The following is a 22,181-nucleotide window of genomic DNA, read 5'->3' as shown; positions in this document are numbered from 1 at the left end:
GTGAACACAATGACTCCATGAGTACCTACAATGTGCAAACAATTAAACTCTAACTTCCCTTCACAATGTCGTTACACATGTAGACATTATGATCAAACCAGAGCACATATCTACAGACCTGGCACAGCACACAATAAATACTGAACACCCTTATACTTTCGTCAATGCACATACATTTACAACACGTACATTATAAAAGCTTCATAAACATGTTCAAATACCTGACTATCTAGGAGATTTTGTCATTTAATAAATCTTTCACAAATGTTGAAATTACCTTATTTAGCATACATAATATAGATATTCATATAACCTTATCTATGTAAGATGTACACATAAGCTTATGTATTTAATATAAAACAAACATACCTTGGCAGTATGAAGACTGTTAATGTTGGAAACTTGCTAAATTCTGTCTGTGATTAGTCTATCTGGTGACTGAGGTGCAAGTGAAAAAGCATGCCAGCTGAGAACAATAGGGTGAGCCACTCAGCCAGAACATTTGCCTTGGTTGAAAAAAGAAGCTGGTAGGGTGGCAACTGACCCAAGCACAGCTAAGTTACAATATTTCAATTGTAATATCACCACTTAATTAAAACCCTTTTCACCCATATTACAAACTAATGTCAAATGCTTATATTAATACTAATATGTATAACCAATACTAATATCAATAGCTGATACTACTACTTTATTAGTATTAGCACTAATAATACCAATACTACATACACTATAAACTAATAACTAGTACTGATACTAATACTACTAATAATTACACTGTACAAAGTTGACAGCCATATGAATATCTGTGACTGCCACATGTACAACTGAGGTTATCAAGTGTTGGTGTCATTTATTGAATTTACCCCCAAATAGACACCCAAAACACTGTTATGAAATGGTGAAAACATTAGATGCTATATGATGGGTAGCTTGGACAACTAGTGTTAAAATGTTTCATTTACTTTATGGTTTTAGCTATGTCAGGATATTGGAAATGTTAAGCATTTTATGTTTTAACAAAGACTGAATGATAATTTAAAGCAATCCTGGTATATTTCCACTACAAATTCCAACAAAATTATATAATATTGTCAGTATAAAATCCTATTAGATGTAGAAAAATATTATTATAAATTTTATAAACATTATATCATTATGAATATACCAGTGAGGATGTGATTAAAAATGTTAGTCTATTTGTAAAATCTACAAATTATAATTAAGCAGCAGAATTTGTCTATTACTCTGTGTACTACTTATGTGACACAGACCATGCAGGCATCTGCCGGTGGCCTTTTACTGAATATAATTGTCTGTCTATGGATTGATAACGAATTGTTGACAGTACTTGATACACTCCACAATATTAAAATGTACCGTGTTTCAATTCGAGATATGAATAATTCTGTTTTCTTCATTTCAAATGTCAGGAAAACCAGGAGCTTCGGGATTCAGCATTATTCTTACGTTCTTCCCAATTGATTTTTCTTCTTTGACACCATATCCATTTTTGTTGCTAAGTGGTTGAAGAAAGTCACGTGAAACTTGCACACATTATGATTGGCTTGTCTCCTTGCAGGTGACGGGAGCCAATGAGACAAGCCAGTCAGAATGGGGGAAGGAGCGGATATCAATTCACAGGCCACATAAATAGTTCTGATCTCCACATCGAACGGGCACACATTACGCCATATTGAATGTGACGAGGTGTACCGGCAACACATGTGATCTCGTTTGTACTGTGTATGTTTAAAACACAGACAAAGATTTGGTTGAAGGTACGTAATATTCTGAATATTATCATTCTCTTATTGGTGTTTAGATATCTGAGTAAACCTGTGTCAGTTTGATTTTGCATTTCTTGCAATTGCGTCATGTTTATGAAATGTCAGGTTGTTGTGATGAGATTACGTTAAGTTGTCCAACGATGGGTTTGATCAAATGTACATGTTTCAAGTACTAGTGATACAATTGCGTATTTACCATATATATTAGCAGTAAACATGTCCGAGTTCGAAGCGACGAAAAACCGAGATGGATGCCACGTGAATTACATTACACGATTGCACAATACAGATGGAAATAGCAAGTTATAGACTTTAAATGTTTGTTTGGCAACTTTTATGAGTACTGTAGTTGATTTTATTCTTCAGTTTATCTGATTCCTGTAATCAGTTCTGCAAAACGTTGCTAATTTGCTCATCGATAATTCTGATTTGGACCCGTTGCCGAAGCATGTGTCCGAGAATCATTTTGTTTTCAATAACATTGCAAAAAATAGTTCATAATTCTAATCCTGTCGATACTATATGGCCATGTGAAGTGTAATAAATGTTTTGCGGCCTACGATGTTGAATGGATTAAGTATGACTCTTTATGCTAAATAATAGTTTAAATGATAATATCTAAAATCATACTGATCCCGTAATGTTTATTTGTCAATAAATGCCTCATCAAAGGATAGAATAACTACACACCTATGAGTTCAGCAAACAGTACAGCCTTGGAGCATGGCTACGGGAGACAGTCCTGTCACTATACCGTGCCAGATCCCATTTCATGTTACACCTGACTTTACTAGGAGTGCCATGAGTCAGGTGATACGAGCTAAGCAACGACTTTATCTGAAGCACAGATAAAAAGTTCAGCTACAACCAATTCGGTGGTCACGTCTCAGGGGGAGTCGTAGATTCTCTCCCTTTTTAACATGTTTCGATCGTTTCATAGTTTAGAGTTGCATTGCATAAGTTGACTTCTTTGCGTGGCATTTAGAGGGTGGTGCGATGAATAACCAGGAGATTTCTATGGATATACACAACGTCTTTACCAATAAAGTGAGAGACATTTCAATGAAGCTAGTAACATCATTATCAAACAAGTGAGTTGGAATGTCCATGACATTTTACTCTGTGTGGAGACTGCTTCACGTACAAAGCGAACAAACACTTTCTCTTCTTTGTGTGAGTCTGTGTCACAGAAATCCTCCAAATGAAACTTCCGTTCTCTTCATGCAATTTTCAGTCCACTCAGAGAATCCTCTCTTAAATCGCCTCGATGTCCAGTTGACCAGTCTTGTCCAGTGTCTGGTGGTGCATTTGGATTAACTAGTCGAGCATCCCAATGTGCGTGTCCCAAACATTCACTGCGATTGTGACCCTTAAACATATGAATACGTGTAAGGTAGAGCAGGAATCGATGACCTGTTACACTGACACCCGATGTCCTCACTGATTATCAGTGATCGATATATTTTTGTATGCAATGGAATATCTTCTGAGTTCTCTGGTGATGACATTTTGAATTTCCTCATCTCTGTTTGATCCATATCACAATATCAGAAAGATCATCCCTTGGTAGAAGGCCAAGCATTGTTTATTCGTGTTGTTGTGTGGTTTGTGTGTTGAAAACGTGGATGGTGTCACCTTATAAAAATGTTTAAAGTTCCTTCATATGTATGTTGACATGGATCATTTGAATATACAGTGAAAATACAAGATACTTAGATGTGTGCACCCATAAGAGTGAGTGAGCCACGTACTACGAGCTAAGGGTTCCTTATACCCTTCCTGTTGATAAGACAAATTGTTTAATTCCTTAAAGTATTATTAGGAAGGGGATACATTTGGGCAAGAATACGATACACGGTCGCAGATACGTTTAAGATATCTCGGTTTCTCTCCTCAAGTAAGACGTATATACCATACAGTGACCTGAATCGCAGGTATGTTTGTAAGCAATGCATGGTAGCCTTTGTCTTAGTGTTAAGTTCTTTCATTGTTAATACTTATAAGGAAATGGTCTCACAAAACATAAGAAAGGAAGTGAAACTAAAATACTTCCTGGTGGTCAAAGCTGTTGATATAGATTCACCAAGCTACACGGCACGGCTGAATATCGATTAGCTTTCGAGGAAACTGTGACATGCATTTTTACACATATGAAATATTATATTCATAATGTGCTTTACTTGGCATAGTTTAACTAAATGGGATGGTGGAGATATACGTAAAAATACTGTCATAGTAAACTGACTCGATGCAAATAATTCCGATTTCACAGAACTGCATGACTCGCATTTCTCAGAGTAACGCTTGGGAGCTATGGACTGTGACTGAGAGACGTGGTTTAAGCGATATCGGATTGACTGGGTGTGTTGGGGAACCGTGTTGGGTGACCTGAAACATACTTCCTCAAAAGGCTTTTTGTCCTCGTAACAGATTACAACGTAATTCCTGAAATAACACAACACGAATCGTATTCTCGTTCTCGGAATACTAAATGAGTTGGATTTCTCTGAATATCGATGGACAGCTTATGGACTGTGACCACTGTGAGGCGTGGTTTAGTTCCGGGGCTGTTGACATGACAGCGTGCCTTGACCCATATTAAGGATAACCACATGAAATAATTATTAACATTCTTTGTGTGTATAATATATCATGATCGCATAAAAATGATCTACGAAATACTTAACAGAAAATTAGTAATGATACAGTGACAATGGGGCAGTCGGGTGGTTAAGGCGCAATGCAAGGGTTCGAGTTTCCTGGTTTGTTGATGCAAGTTATGCAATCCCCTGATGTGACATGGCGGAAAACGTTACGCTGTCAAAATATAAACTAAATCAAGCTAAATGAGCATAGGATTATTATCACCGTCAAGTAAACTCAGTCACTGTTTCTTTTGACCCCGCTTTAAGCAACACTCCAGCAATTTCACTGAGGAGATACCAGAAATGGGCTTCACATGTTGTGCCCATGTTGGGAATCGAACCCGGGTCATGGGCCAAACAACGTTTTAACCATTAGGCTAGTGCACCGCCTTGTACAACTAGATGATGGGATACTACGCAAATGTACATGTGACATTCCAACCTTATATTACATTGTCTATAACAAGAAGCCAATCTGAATCAAGCCAAATAACATATGAACCATGTTAATCACAGTATAATCTCAACATCTGACAAAAATGTAATAGTTTCACTACATCTTCACTGTTTGTCTACATCTTTAAGCACATGTAAATATGAAACAGACGAGGCGATCTCACCATTCTCTTTTACTTCAAATTAAGCTTAGAAAATTGCTACAGCGTAACTGGTCGATAGCTGACCGTGATTAAAGAAACCGATTAAGATAACATGTGAAAGATTCGTAAATATAAATGTCTTCATATCACTACAATCCTACATGTTTGGTAGAATGTGTTCTACATATATTTACCTTGAAAACTATAGGTATGTACGCACAGTAAATAAAGTACATAGGAAAGTAGTACCTCTGTCGGGCGTTCACAGCAGCATGATTGTCACTTTGTATGCACAAAGCAACATTGTAAATATGAAACAGATAAGGAGGTCTCTTTGTTCGCATTTACCTTTAGTTAAAGGTGGGAGAAACGGTGGGAGAGATTCGGCTACTTGGCCTCGACTGAACGTGAAATCCGTTCAAGGGTTGTTTTAAATGTCAGTGATTAGTAGAGTAGAGTTTGTTTTCAAATATGAAAGCTTCCATTTCTAACGACTTTGAAAAAAAGCATCACGTTAATCATTCCTGATTCAGCTCGTAGTAATACCTGACGATGGTATTTCTGTACAGATGACTTAACAAAATCAAGGCTAGCTTGAACATTATAAACATTGAGATCCTTGCAATGGGCAAGTTAGAGGGGTATATTCTACATGTTAACATTAGTGATGAGAATTTCATCAAATGACTTGAAAAGAGATTTATCACTGAAGCACCTCTTTAGAAACAACGTGTACATTTTGTTGCAGTTATCTATACCTACTTTACATACTCTTGGTGAAATAGGCACCCGTGGCGAGCCACCTCCTCGTGGTGGGTGCTAGGTAACGCTAAGTGCTCGCCAACCCCCCGTTGTGGACCCGGGGGCATATTTGGTCCACCAACCCGTTTGCCGTGGGTTGCGGCCCTGTGTCGGTGGAGAAGGGGATCCTGGTGGTTGAGGGCATAGGAGCAGGACCAGTGTTCTTATTGCTCAACACACCACTTTGGCCCTGACTTCACCTAGACGGGTGGTAGAATGAGCCCGGTTCTATCAATCGGCTGGTCACGCCAGGCCCTGTGCATGTGGATTATTTTTGCACATTTTCATTATACTGTTGGGTCTTGGGTCTTGTTTAAAGTCAGATTTTATTTCTCTGCATCGAAGAAATTGCCTAGAGTCCTATGCCAGAAGACGATGGCTCATGGGCCAATCTGGTGATGTTGACCGCTGAATTCTATATGTCTTTGGATTATTGTTATGGGCCGAACCAGCCTGACAACTAATCTTTTGGACAAATATAGCTATTCATGTCATATTTACTGGCGTATACCACCCCTGTATCCCTGGTGTTAGCATCCTGGAGATCCGGTGCAAATTGACACCGTCCTTGTTGACACTCCATGGTGGGTGGGGAGCAGGGGTGCTGAATTCTTATGTTATACCATGTCTCAATACAATTCACCTGGTTCCTACAAAGCAAATAAACGCAGACATGTAGATGTGCTCTCGTCTGTTGAGGAGGTCGCTCCAGAGATTTCTGATTCTTGGCCACGGTTTATCACAGTTGCATCAGTTGACGGAAGTCCTTTAAAACCTAACCCGTTTGCTATCTCACTGGGCATTAGAGGTGTCTGTGGAGATGTTAAGAATGTCACACGACTACGGACTGGTGCCTTACTAGTGGAGTGTTTAAGGAAACAACAGTCAGTCAATCTGTTGGGCTTACAACAATTTGTTAATACTCCCGTTGTGGTTTCAGTGCACAAGACACTGAACACGAGCAGAGGCATTGTGAGAGATGTTGCTCGCTGTCTTTCTGATATGAGCGAGGAGGAAATTGCTGTTGAATTAAAATCTCAAGGAGTCACACATGTAAAACGTTTTTCCAGAAAAGCACAAGATGGTGCCTTTGTTAAAACCAACACCTATCTTTTCACTTTTTCCCAACCTGTAATACCTAAATCACTAAAGGCTGGATATTTCAACATCGGGGTGGAGGTTTATGTACCAAATCCACTCCGATGTTTTAAGTGTCAAAAGTTTGGTCATGGTGCTAAGTTCTGCCGTAGCAAGATGGTAGTATGCTGCCGTTGCACTGGAGCCCATGATAGCTCTGAGTGCACAAATGACCTCAAATGTGCTAACTGCAATGAAGATCACATGGCGTCTTCTAAATCCTGTCCATCGTTTGAATTTGAAGCCCAAATCTTAAGAAATAAGCACACAAACAACATAACCTACCAAGAAGCAAAAAGACTAGTACCATCTCCTGCTCAAACATATGTAAAAACATATTCCGCAGCAATTGCATCCTCCACTCGAGTTTGTAAGACAGTCTCCGTGTCATGTCAGACCGACATCTCCTGGGTCAAGGATGACCAGACTGTACTGCACCAACCCTCTGACATATCTCAGAAAAGTAATATGAAATCAACCACTTCACAAACAGACAATCCTACTAGTGATGTACCATCTCACTCCATGGGAAGTGCACATACCGGTGATGCAAATTTAACTAGAAAAGAGAAAAAGAAAGTACAGAAAAGACGAAAGGCGCTCACTTACGTGGAGACGCCCACTCAAGTTCTTGCATCTGTTGAGGTTCATAACTCGTATGAACCTCTGGAGATAGACGTTCCTCCTTCACAACCAATTCATAGGAGTGAACACTCCTCCCAATCACGATCTCCAGTTAAGCCTCCATGAACACTTCCAATACTATTATTCAATGGAATTGTAGAGGACTGAAGAACAATTTTGATGATATACATTTACTTATACAAGATTTTAAGCCATCAGCATTTTGTTTACAAGAAACATATTTTAAAGAAAACGATCAAATGGATATACGACAGTATACTCCATATCACTGCTTTTCTCCTCCTGGGCCGAAAGCAACTGGAGGTTCTTAAGTATTAGTGAGACAGGGCATCATTCACAGTCCTGTTCCCCTAAATACCCATCTACAAGCTGTTGCTGTCCGCGTAACGATGCACATTGTTTTTTACATTGTGCTCTCTCTATCTTCCTCCTTCCTTTTCTGTGCAGCCTGTCGATCTGCAGGCACTTTATGACCAACTTCCTAAGCCCTGTATCATCATGGGTGATATGAATGGACACAATCCCTTGTGGGGAGGTACACATACAAACAGCAAAGGTAACATACTAGAACATTTTATTTCTGCCAACAATATCTGTCTCTTTAATGATGATTCCAACACTTATTTACATCCTGGTACAGGAACATATTCTTCCCTTGACTTAGCAATTACTGACTCTACTCTGCTGGGTGAGTTTGAATGGTCAGTCCATGACGACTTGTGTGGAAGTGACCATTTTCCAACAATTCTTAAAGCTATATGTCCATCTGACGTCCGTCCATTGTCAAGAAGGAACATTACCAAAGTGACTGGCTTTTGTTTGAATCACTTTCATCCAACAGATTGAAGCCTGAACTGTTTATGGGAGTTCCTGTCCCCGTCCAACACCAACTGAACAAAATAGCCGATAACTGCATTCCAAAGTCCTCTACGATTCCACACATACGAAAACCATGGTTCAACACCGACTGCAAACAGGCTAGGAAGGCACGGGAAAAGGCTGAGCATTATTTCCGTCGCCACCCTATGGTCCATAATTTGAACAAATTCAAAATATTAAATGCAAAAGCACGACGTATCTTCAAACAAAATAACCGTCAATCTTGGCGAAACTATGTGTCGAAAATCAATTCGCGTACGCCGATATCAAAAGTATGGAACATGATCCAGAAAATCAAGGGCAAGGGCTCACAATCTAGCATTAAACATCTTAAAGACGGAGACCAAATATTAACTAGAAAATCTGACATTGCAAATAAACTTGGAGAAACTTTGGCCAGACACTCTTCCTCGTCGAATTATGTACCCCGGTTTCAAAAGTATAAAAACCAACAAGAAAGGACACCTATCAATTTCACTTCAGATAATGGAGAAGATTACAATGAAGTATTTTCGATCCATGAGCTCCGTACTGCTCTTGACCAGGCTCATGATACTGCTACAGGAGCTGATAACGTGCATTATCAACTCCTGAAGCACTTACCAGAATCATGTTTAGAAACGCTCTTAAACATTTTTGATGATATTTGGACGTCTGGAAGCTTTCCCTCGTCTTGGCGAGATGCTATAATTGTTCCCATTCCCAAACCTGGACGTGATCATACTGATCCTTCCAATTATAGGCCAATTTCACTAACTAGCTGCGTTTGCAAGACCATGGAGCGCATGATAAATAATCGACTTGTTTGGTACTTGGAAACCAATAACCTAATAACAGATATACAGTGTGGTTTCCGTAAAAACAGACGTACTATCGATCATTTGGTGCGTTTGGAGTCTTTTGTTAAGAATGCCAGAATTAATAAACAACACGCAGTGTCAATCTTTTTCGATTTAGAAAAAGCATATGACACAACATGGAAACATGAGATTTTAAAAGATTTACATGGTTTTGGATTACGAGGCCGTTTGCCTCAGTTTATATCGAACTTTTTAAATGACAGACAGTTCCAAGTTCGAGTGGGTTCTACCCTGTCTGACCATTATAGTCAGGATCAGGGTGTCCCACAGGGTAGTATATTGTCTGTTACATTGTTTAGTATTAAGATCAATAGTTTATCCAAGGTTTTAAACGATTCAGTTGATGGATCACTTTTTGTGGATGATTTTAATATTTCTTGTCGTGGAAAAACTATGCATACCATTGAACGGCAACTGCAGTTATGTTTAAACAAAATAAATAAATGGTGTTTAGAAAATGGCTTTAAATTTTCAAAGTCCAAAACTAACTGCATACATTTTTGCCGCAAATACAAACCGCATAAGGACCCTGAACTGTATTTAAACAATACACTTATCAAAGTTGTAAAGGAGGCCAAGTTTCTGGGTCTTATTTTCGACTCCCACTTGACGTTTTTGCCGCATATTAAATCACTTAAGGCCAACTGTCTGAGGGCACTAGATTTGTTAAAAGTTGTTTCAAATTCTAAATGGGGAGGAGATCAAACTACCCTGCTTAACTTATATAGATCACTTATCCGTTCGAAACTAGATTACGTATCCATCATATATGGCGGAGCTTGTGAAAGCAACTTAACACTACTAGACTCTATCCACCACCAAGGTCTAAGACCTTGTCCTGGGTCCTTTAGAACTTCTCCCGTTGACAGTCTCTACGTCGAGGCTGATGAACCATCTCTTGAGCAGCGCCGTATAAAGTTAGCTTTACAGTACATTACTAAATTATACTCTAATGAATCTAACCCTGCCTATAACTGTGTTTTCAATCCCCTTTATGAGGATTTATACAACAAAAAATCTTCTTTTGTCCCGCCTCTAGGACATAGAATTAAACCATTTCTTTCTTCGGCCGGCATTGAGCTGGAAAACATAGCTCCATCCCGTTTTCTGTCTTCTCTTCCTTGGCAGTTGGTTAGACCTCAAGTCGACCTAACATTAACTTCATTTAAAAAATCAGGAACTAATGAATTACAATATAAACAAGAATATAATCAATTAAAAATTAAATATAGCAATTACAAACCCTTATTTACAGATGGTTCCAAAGACGGTGGTGCAGTAGCTTGTGCCACTGTCATTGGATCGAGAACAATATCTTCTCGAATTCCAAATAACAGTTCTATTTTTACTGCAGAAGCGAACGCCATATTAACAGCTCTCAAATATATTCAAAGACACCCTAAACATAAACAATATATTATCTTTTCCGACTCTCTTTCTTGCCTTCAGGCCATCAAAAATATTTCTTGTAAACATTAACTTTTAATAGAAATAATCGAATTAATTAATAATCTTGCTACTGGCCAATACGACATCGTCTCTTGTTGGTTACCAAGCCATGTAGGCATTTCTGGCAATACAATGGCCGATCTTGCTGCCAAGGCAGCACTCAAGAAATCCGTGACTCCACTTCTTATCCCATACTCTGATTATAAAGCTACAATCAGATCGTACATCCGAGATCTGATGCAAAAGAGGTGGGACACCCAAGTAGGTGTAAATAAATTACATGCAATAAAACCTTATATTGGTTATACCCACTTGGGTTGTCAGTTCAGATTTGAGGAGGTCATTATGAGGCGATGTCATATTGGCCATACGAGATATACTCATGAATACCTTTTGAAGGGTGAGGATCCTCCGTTCTGCATCCCTTGTGATGAAAGAATCACAGTCAAGCATATCTTGCTTGACTGTGTTGAGTATTCCATCACAAGGGATCAGTATTTCAATTCACAAACTATGAAGGATCTTTTTAGCAATATTAGCCCTCATTTAATTATTGCATTTTTAAAGGAATTAAATTTATTAATTGAACTGTAAATAGATAAATATTTTAAAATTGGAAGATTAAATTAGTAGCTCAAATCGTTAGTGGCTGTACCCTCAAAGGGGGTTGAAGTACCGTAAAATAATTGTCCTCCTGAGAGGGTACATAAGTCCAAAAACATTTGAAGTAAAGTTCAGTTTTCCAGGTTTTTAATCGTAGAATAAGTGTGTTTTTACTTTATGGCTAGATTTGTCTAAATTGCTAACAGTTGGTGGGTAGAGGTAAATCCAACTAGGGTCCATGCAGGAAGCAAATGTACTGTAAGTCCCCATGGTCCTTAGTATGGTGATCTACCTTCAGTTGTTGGCAACCTATAGCTCATTTTTATATTGTAGTGTCCTCTATAGATACATTGTTTTAGGTCTATTCACTAGTTTTACATTCTACTCTGTGATATCCTAGTTAGTTTTACTGTCCCTCGTCGACAGGGTTTTACAATGTATGTGCTATTAATTCATTTGTATTATCATAATTACTCGTTCTCGTCACGATCTGGCTGCAATATTGCCGATGTGACGTTAAATATTAACTCACTCACTCACTCACTCACTTGGTGAAATATTACTCTTGATGTTTTTTTACATTATAGAACAGACAAACGTTACGCCCAATATTAATATCGAATCTACTTTCCATTTGATTCGAAACAACATAATTATCACTTCATCTAAAAATAACAATATGGATTTATTTATCATTGTTTATACAAACATGACTACAATATTTATCCCAGAATAATCTCAGGATTACAGGGATTGTTTGACATATCGGTATTAGGGATGAAGTTTTTATAGAATTACATGTTTTTAAGTGTTTTTTTTTTATTTAGTGTGCTTGCCATTGTAGTTTTCTACACCTAGTTGACACAACCCTTGCTAAATATTAATATGGATGTATTTTCCATCACTGAACTGATCTTTCTGTATTTTCCATGACAGGACTGAAAAACATCAGGCTGCAATTTGTCAAATACATGTATCAATATCATAAAAACAATAATAAATTGAGCTGACGTGTAAATTTGAATTAAAGTTTACTAAGCTTCTCTTGAAAAGGCACTCGTGACGAGCCACCTTCTCGTAGTGGGTGATGGGTAACGCTAAGTGCTCGCCAAGCCCCCGTTGTGGACCCGGGGGCATATTTGGTCCACCAACCCGTTAGCCGTGGGTTGCAGCCCTGTGTCGCTAGAGGAGGGGATCCTGATGGTTGAGGGTACCAGGGGCCTGTAACCGTGTTCCTGTTGCTCAACGCACCACGTTGGCCCTAACTTCACCTAGACGGGTGGTTGAATCGGGCCGATTCAATCAATCGGCTGGTCACGCCAGGCCCTGTGCATTGTGAATACTTTTGCACGTGTTACTTTGATTATATGGTCTTGGCTTTTTGGGGATTTCAATGTACAAATTTTTGTGTGCTAACTTGCCTAGAGTCCTATGCGGTGGCTCATGGGCCAATCTGGCAGCATTGACCTCTGAATTCTGTGTTTTTTCAGAAAGGTGTCAAGGGCGAACCAGCCTGGCATTTGTTCCGTTTGATTCAACTTTTCAAGTTTTTATTGGCTGGAGTATAACATCCCTGTAGTCCTGGTGCAACAGACTGGTTTCCGCTGTAACACCGTCCTCGTTGATACTCCATGGTGGGTGGGGAGCAGGGTTGTCGAACACTTTTCCTACATAATGGTTACCTCCATTCCTTCTGGTTCATCGAAGAATAGACGCCGGCATGTCGAATCTTCGTCATATGATGAAGGCTCATCTGACTTAGCTGACACGTGGCCGAGATTTATTGTCATCTCATCTGCTGTTGAAACCCCTCACAAACTGAACCCCTTTGTTATTTCCAAGGGCATTCACGGAGTCTGTGGAGAAGTTAAGGATGTAACTCGACTTCGAAATGGCTCTCTGTTAGTGGAATGTGTTCGTAAGCAACAATCGGACAATCTGTGGAAATTAAAACAGTTTGTGAATACACCTGTTGTTGCCACGGTACACAGAACTCTGAATTCCTGCAGAGGCATTGTCAGAGATACGGCTCATTGTCTTTCTGACATGACTGAGGAGGATATTGTTAATGAGCTTCACAATCCATGGGTCATCGCTGTAAAGCGCTTTTCCAAAAAGAAAGACGATGGCACCATAATCAAGCTTAACACATATTTGTTCACTTTTTCACATTCCGTTCTTCCAAAGTCTGTAAAAGCTGGATACTTCAACATCGGGGTGGAGGTGTATGTACCGTCTCCTCTCCGATGTTTCAAATGTCAATAGTTTGGTTATGGGGCTAAGTTCTGCCGAAAACAGTGCGGCATGTTCCCGTTGTGGCAGTGCCCACGAACTTTCCGAGTGTACGAATGGCATTAAGTGTGCCAACTGTGATGGAGAACACTTAGCCTCATCTAAATCCTGTCCTTTTTATGAACGTGAGACAAAAATCCAACAAATCAAACACACTAACAATATTTCGTATTTTGCTGCAAGAAAACTGGTTCCCCTTTCTAACACTTCATCAATTTTATACTCAAATGCAGTCTCTCCTCGAGCTCCTGTTTCCAGACCTCCTATGACATCAACCGCATGTCAAAGATCCTTGTCTTGGGTCACTCAACATGTCGTAATCAGTGACACTATTCAGACTTCTCAGGTTCTGATTGATGTATCATTCTACTACATTAACTTCTCAGGCAGAGGCTGTAACATCACTGCCGTCGGTAGCACAATGTATCTCAGGGGAATCACAGAGTCAGAGTAAATCTTCAGAAAATGGAAAAAAGGAAAAGAAACAATCCAAAAGAACCGGAACCATCCAGCATTTCGAGGTGCCTTCCTCAGAATCTTCCCCTATTACGGTTCACAACCAATTTGAACCTTTAGAGATGGAGGTCAATCCGTCACTCCCAGTCACTGGAGCTAGACCCCACTCCAAATCACGAACTCCAATTGAACCTCCACGAGCCGCTCAACCAACATCATCCAGTGGCATTGTAGAGGAGTAAGGAACAATTTTTGCCTTATGGATATAAGGCAATATGATTCTTATAATTATTGTTCTCCCCCAGGACCTAGAGCTACAGGGGGTTCTACCCCTTTGGTGAGGTAGGGTGTTATACATAGTCCTGTCCCCCTGAATACACCACTCCAAGCTGTTGCTGTCAGTCTGACTTTGAATATTGTTTTCACTGTGTGCTCTATTTATGTATCACCATCTTTTACTCTTCAACAAACAGATATTTAGGAGCTGTATCCAGCTCCCTAAGCCATGTATGATTATGGGTGACTTTAACGGCCATAATCCACTTTGGGGTAGTTCTAATACAAACAGGAATGGGAAGATATTAGAAGATTTTCTTTCAAACAATGACCTATGTATATTCAACGATAATTCGAAAACGTATTTGTATCCTGGTACAGGTACACATTCTTCTCTTGATTTGTCACTCACTGATGCAGTGATGCAATTCTAATGGTCAGTTTGCAATGATCTGTGTGGCAGCGATCATTTTTCGACCATTATTCAGGCAATAACTCCAGCTGATATCCCTCCATCGTCCAGATGGAACTTCAGTTGAGCTAACTGGCCTTTGTTCAAACTACTTTGCAAGGACAAATTAATTCCTGATCATTTTATTGATGTTCCTGATTCAGTGCAATTATTCCCCGAAGAGCTCAACAAAATAGCCGATAGCCATGGAAAGTATTGTCAATAACCGAATAACTTGGTATTTAGAGTCAAATAATTTAATCACAAATATACAATGTGGTTTTCGTAAAAATCATTCGTTAAGAATGCCATCATTAACAAGCAGCATGCAGTGTCAATCTTTTTTTATTTAGAAAAAGCTTATGACACGACATGGAAGCATGGCATCTTAACAGATTTACATGATTTTCGTTTACGGGGCCGTTTGCCTCAATTTATAGGTACGCGTGGGTTCTACCCTGTCTGACCATTATACTCAGGACCAGGGCGTCCCACAAGGCAGTATGTTGTCTGTCACACTCTTTACTATCAAAATTAACAGTCTATCAAAGGTTTTGAATGATTCAGTTGATGGATCACTCTTTGTGGATGATTTTAATATTTCTTGTCGTGGAAAAAATATGCATACTATTGAACGACAACTGCAGTTGTGTTTAAATAAAATAGATAAATGGTGTCTCGAAATCGGTTTTAAATTTTCTAAATCCAAAACTAATTGTATACATTTTTGTCGCAAATACAAACCACATAAAGATCCTGAAATATTTTTAAATGACACTCCCATCAAAGTTGTAAAATAGGCCAAGTTCTGGAACACATTCAGCTCTTGATTTATCAATGACTAACTCAACTTTTAAATGATCTAGGTGAAGTTCTCGCTAAATACTCTTCCTCTTCTAACTATGAGCCTAAATTCCAACAATATCAAAAACAAGAAAAGAAAATTGTTAATTTCAGATGACATAACGGGGAGGACTTTAATGAACTATTTTCTATTCACGAGCTCCATACAGCTCTTGATCAAGCTCTCGATACTTCTACAGGGGCTGATAATATACATTATCAAATCCTGAAACACTTACCAGAATCCTGCCTAGAAACCCTTTTAAATATTTTTGATGATATTTGGACAACGGGTAAAATTCCTCCCTCATGGCGTGCCGCTCTAGTAGTTCCCATTCCTAAACCTGGATGTGATCATACAGATCCGCCCACTTATCGGCCTATTTCACTAACTAGCTGCGTTTGCAAAACCATGGCACGCATGATGAATAATCGACTTGTTTGGTGCTTTGCTACTTGCAAACGAAGCTGTTTAACTCAGATATTTCCAGTACGAAATATATTGTACTGTCTGCCTTTTAACTATGCAATGTGTAACATTTTATTCTACCCATATATCCTCTTGAACTGTAACGAAGTAATGTGGATAAAAAATACTTATACCTTAAAATACCCTATAACAGATATCCAGTGTGGTTTCCGTAAAAAACAGAAGTACTGCCGATCACTTATTATGTTTGGAATCATTTGTTAAAAACGCTGTGTCTATCTTTTTACCTTGAAAAGGCATATGAGGCTAGGCGTTTGCTTCAGTTTATAGCCAACTTTTTAACTGACAGACAATTTCAAGTCCGCGTTGTTCTACCCTGTCTGATCATTACAGTTAGGACCAGGGTGTTCCACAAGGCAGTATTTTGTCTGTCGCCTTTTTAAGTATCAAGATCAACAGCATATCCAACGGTTTTAAATGATTCCATTGATACATCACTTTTGGTGGATGATTTTAATATTTCTTGTCGCTGTAAGAATATGTATGCTATTGAACGGCAAGTACAGTTGTGTATATATGAAATAAATAAATGGTGTCTTGAAAACAGCTGTAAATGTTCTAAATCAAAATCTTATTGCATGCATATCTGGCTTAAATATAAACCACATAAAGCCCCAAAAATGTTTAAATGGCTCTCACATCAAAGTTGTCAAGGAGGTCAAGATATTTGGTCTGACTTTCGACTCACACCTATTTATATCACTTTTATATCACTTGTCCGCTCGAAGCACGATTATGGCTCAAATGTGGTGGAGCCTGCAAGAGCAACGTAAAACTATTAGATTCTGTCCATCATCAAGGTCTAAGACTTTGACTTGGCTCCGTTCGAATTTCACCTGTTGATAGCCTGTACGTCGAGGCTGGTGAATCATCTCTTGAGCAGCGACGTACAAGATTAGCTTTACTGTATATAACAAAACTACATTCGAATGAGTCAAACCCTGCATATAACTGTGTCTTCAATCCTCTCTATGAGGATTTATACAAATCTTCTCGTATTCCGACACTTGGTCGAATAAAACCTCTTATTGCTGCTGCCAGCATTGAGCTAGATAATATAGATCCTTCCTGTCTTCTTTTTTTATCCTCCTTGGCAAATGGTTAGGCCACAAGTCGACCTAACATTAACTGCATTTTAAAAAATCACAAACTAATGAATTACAATATAAACAAGAATATCATCAAGTTAAACATAAATATAGCAAGTATAAATCCTTTCTTACAGATGGGTCCAGTCACATGCCACTCACACTGGATCCAGAACAATATCTTTTAGATTACCGTATAACAGCTCTATTTTCACAGCTGAAGCAAATGCCATATTAAGAGCTCTCAAAGACACCCTAAACATAAAGAGTATATAATCCATTCAGACTATTAAAACTATTTCTTGCAAATATCCACTTTTACTTGAAAGTATTGAATTGTAATATGAAATGATCTTGCTACTGGCCAATACGACGTCGCCTTTTGTTGGTTACCCAGCCACGTAGGCATTTCTGGTGACACAATGGCCGATCTTGCTGCCAAGGCGGCTCTCAACAAATCTGTGTATCTAATACATGCTATCATTAGAACTTACATCAGTGATATTATGCAAAAGAAGTGGGACACCCAAGTTGGTATCAATAAATTACATGAAACCATGAGTCCATGATTTGAAGAGGTCATTTTGCGGAAATGTCGTACTAGCCACACAAGATATACTCATGCATACCTGTTAAAAGGAGAGGATCCGCCGTTTTGTATTCATTATGATGATAGAGTCACGGTCAAGCATATCCCCCTTGACTGTGTTGAATTCTCCATCATAAGGGATAAATACTTTACTGCAAAAACAGTTAACGATCTGTTTAACACTGTTCCTTTGTAACAGTGTAAAATATTGGGTTTTTTTAAAGGAAATTTATTTCATTGTTGAATTTTGAGTAATATCATCTGTAGATAGATGCATTTTAATGATTGGTAGTTTAGATTAGTAACTACAATCGCTAGTGGCTGTACTCTCAAAGGGGTTGACGTATTGAAACATTATTGCCCTCCTGCGAGGGTAAGTCCCAAAACATTCGATGTGAATTTAAGTCTAAGTTAAGTTTTTAATCGTAGTATTCTTGTTATTTGACTTTTGGCTAGCATTCCTTACACTCGCCAGCAACTGAAGGGATTATGTAAATCCGTCTAGGGTCCATGCTGGTAGCAAACGTACTGTAAGTCCCCATGGTTCCTAGTATGGTGGCCTGCCGTCAGTTGTTGACGATCTATAGTCAGTGTTTTATCTGGTATTGTCTGCTTTAATTAATAGAATATTTTACTTTTCCTAGTTTTATATCCATATCTGTCATACACTAGTATTTTGACTGTCCATCGTGACAGGTTATATCCTTCATTTTTCTCGTATAAATTGTTTTCGTTACGACATGACTGAGATATTATATTAATATTGACTCACTCACTCACTCAACGGACTGGGTGGTCAGACTTATTGAAATGCGTGAATGCATCAATTCGTGACCCCACTGACTGATCGATGCTTATGTCAATCACTGCTGTGCGATGTCCAGGCGCGATTATTTCCAAACGTTCGTTCAATCAAATCAGTAAAACCTTTATTGTAGAACATTTGTATTTTATGAGATTACTTTCAGCTTCCTGTGCTCAGTATAAACGCAAGATTTATGCCGCATTTAAATCTACATAGTATCATGCAAATCACAGTGTTGTCATGCAGGCGCACATAATTATTTTCATAATTGTGTTGTATTCCGTTTGTTTTAACTGTTCATGACAGTAGAAGTACAAACTTGGAAAATGTTTGCTGAGATCATCCTTTTCAATTTCAGATATGATTATAAGACGTACTGGCTTCGAAACAACAGTCGTGGTGTGCAGGCCATAACATTAATATCCGGGAAATGGCATCTGTCCCATCGCCCTCACAAGACGGCTCCTCTCATGAAAACCTTTCAGCACAAACTCAACAACCCAAATCACTTTCCGCAAGTAATCAGTGTGTTTCAGAAGTCTCCAAAAATGGAAATTATTTAACGAGCGCGGCAATGCAAGCTCGAGATGACACCACCCAAACAATCCAAGCACAGCGGGTACCAGATGCTGCACAAACTGTCAGAGATGCAACGAAATCAAAAGGACAAGCTGATGCGAATGAAGTCTACAATAGGATTTTTAAAGAATATTACCCATATTATGAAACGAATGTCTACAGAGTGCCTCCTGTATGCATTGGTCATGATAAATCAAAACCAGTAGAAATCAAGCAGACAAGAGACAAGCAAAATGACCCCAATTTCAAGATTCAGGTCTATACCGAATCTGAGGCTCATACGGTCGGAGATACAGCAGAAGCACGTGTAAGTGATAGTATTGAACTTCTCCTAAAGCACTTGGTACCTGAGCATCATCCAGCATTTATCATTACCTCTTTCAAATATGAAAACTTTTGCAACCAGACAGGTAATGAACCACAATCAGATGTAAATAAATACACAAGAGCAGGTGCAATTATTCCTGGTGAACATGACATTCTGATTGTTCACTATGCATTTGGAATGATAGCAATACAGGTGAAAGCCTGCAAATCACGCGCAGATCTCAGTGACAGTGTCAAAAAGGCCATTACACAATTGGATAAAGACAAGGATTTCATACAGGCAAACTTTGAAGACCTCAAAACTGGTGTGTCATTTACACCTATTGTTGCTTTACCATTCATTCCACTTGAAGAACTAACACAGGAAACACACAAAGCTGCATACAAGAGAATACACAAATATAACAAATGTGAAACATATAGCCAAGATTGCCAACAAGAATGTCTGCAGAGATGTTTGCTTGATGACAGTCTGTCTTCGGAAGACTCTAACGGCTGGATAGACAAACTCTGTGAGTGGTGGAAGCGTATCATTAAAGATTGCAAAGGGTTCAAATCCTTGGATGACTATAAGCGCGTCGTTGCAAGATACATAGGTTTCAAATCTACAGTTCAGATTCGAGATTTGTCAGGGAGTGTCACAGAGATGGGCAACAGGCGTATGAACATTGTATTAACTCCTAAACAAATTGAGGTCCTAGAGAGCAACATGAAAAAACTTGTCCTCCATGGAGAATATGGAAGTGGAAAGACAGTACTCTTGATACTCAAAGCAAGGATTCTGTTGCGGCAATCAAATAAAAATCGTCTTTGCATAATAAGTATGGGACATTCACCTCTTATTCCAGTCCTGGAGGAATCAATCAAATTTGACATGAATCCAGCGTTGTTTCAAGGTCATGGTCAATACCCAATTAGAATCAAGTTTCACCAATACGTAAACCAGAGTGAACTGAAACAAATCTTGGCAGAGAGTACGGAAGAGAACAGGCATGTTCTAATTGATGAATTCCCGTCCTATGTGGATATGGATGACGAACTGAAACACTTAATCAAAGATTTTCCGTCTGATCTTTCGTTTTGGTGTATCATGAGTCGTGAAAGAGAAGCATGTTTGACAAAAGGTCTTCAAGATTCTTTCCCTTCTTTTGAAAAAGTTTTCATGGGCAAAGTGCTTAGATGTCCCCCATCTGTCATAAACGTTCTTTCAACTCGTCCAAGAAATGAGGAATCAATTTATGTGTACCCGGATAAAAATCCTGTTGAATTAGCTAAAGTTAAGGAAAAATTGACCAAACACTTTGACATGCTTGGGCTAAAAACAAACCAAGTAGATTCGCCTAAGAAGGGGATCACTTGGTCAGACATAGTTGTAATTGTGGATGACAAACATAAGAGTAGAGACGATTGCTTGTCGGTTCTACAAAACCTTAACATTCCATTGATAATTCCAGGTAACAATATAGTTTTCAAAAATAAAGATGCTGTTCTGTTTGTCAACAAAAGTGAATATTCAGATCATGGCCGGAAAGAAGTGATTTACTTTAAACCACATGAGATTGTTGCTAACCCAAAGATGTGTGAATTCCAAGGGGGGCCCCAAACAAAGCATATTAATCACAAAGATCATGCAGCAGGAGAGTTGCAGCAGTGTCAAGAGTGCGAAACAGAATTTAAGAGCATGATTATAGAACTTGGTTTCAAACCAACACAACTAAAAGAGCAGATAGTAACACAGCAACACACGGCATTAGAGCGGTCATCATCATCAAAGTACACTAATGTCCAGGCAGGAGCAGCAGGAAAGTCACAAAATCCGCTAGCAAAAGCTAAAAACCCTGACCAAAAACTGACATATTCAGACATGGTGATCTTGGATGATCGCCAAGATCCAGAATGTCCAACTGAACTTTTTTCCAAATGTCTTGAAGTCCCAGTAGTTAACAAGTTGGGTGAGAATCAGTTACCTGATGAGGAAGCGTTTGGTTCAGATACACAGGTCTTGTACACGAGACCCCGTCTATTCCAAGGCCTGGAGAGGAAGATTGTGATCATTATCACTAGCGATGACCCACCAATCCGCAGTCCATTGCAAGGCAATGAGATAGTTGATTATGTCGAGCTTGCTGTGACCAGATGCTCTTCACAGTTAATAGTTGTTCATACCTGAGAGTCTTTTGCCTGTTTAGGCCAGGATTCGGGAGGTGGAAATTGGCATATTGGAACCGCTTAAAGGTACCAAACGTTTTAGCGAGTTTTTAATATTCATTTGTGTCTCTCTATGTATTTCATATGAAAAGACAAAAAAAAATATGATCCAATATCATCCCGAGTCCAATATCTTGAATTTGCTGGAAGAAAACATTTCTGAATGGATTAAGTTTCCGACATGAAGAACCTCCTTTCTGTGAAATGTCCAGTTAATTGTCAAGTCATTCAAAACCCACCTAGAATGGAATTAATAATGAATGTAGATACAGTCTCATATGTTTGACAGTTATATCCCTGCATTAATATCCGTAATAGCAAGACCTATTGTTAGAGTGTTGCAAACAAGCATATGGAATCAGAACGAGT

At 38.9% G+C, this 22,181-nt stretch overlaps 2 protein-coding genes across 2 annotated transcripts; both read left to right on the top strand.

The window, feature by feature from the left end:
• Positions 1-1,647: 1,647 nt before the first annotated feature.
• On the top strand, positions 1,648-21,915 carry LOC137272637 (uncharacterized). Its single transcript, XM_067805033.1, has 2 exons — positions 1,648-1,781; positions 19,057-21,915. The coding sequence occupies exon 2, from the start codon at positions 19,129-19,131 to the stop codon at positions 21,772-21,774; it is 2,646 nt and encodes an 881-aa protein (XP_067661134.1). The 5' UTR covers positions 1,648-1,781; positions 19,057-19,128; the 3' UTR covers positions 21,775-21,915.
• LOC137271868 (uncharacterized) lies at positions 6,460-7,722 on the top strand. Its single transcript, XM_067804260.1, has one exon. The coding sequence runs from the start codon at positions 6,460-6,462 to the stop codon at positions 7,720-7,722; it is 1,263 nt and encodes a 420-aa protein (XP_067660361.1).
• Positions 21,916-22,181: the final 266 nt, after the last annotated feature.

This window comes from Haliotis asinina, chromosome 2 (genome assembly GCF_037392515.1).
Source record: "Haliotis asinina isolate JCU_RB_2024 chromosome 2, JCU_Hal_asi_v2, whole genome shotgun sequence".
In the NCBI taxonomy this organism is placed as follows: Eukaryota; Metazoa; Mollusca; class Gastropoda; order Lepetellida; family Haliotidae; genus Haliotis; species Haliotis asinina.
This window is presented reverse-complemented; position numbering and strand designations above follow the sequence as displayed.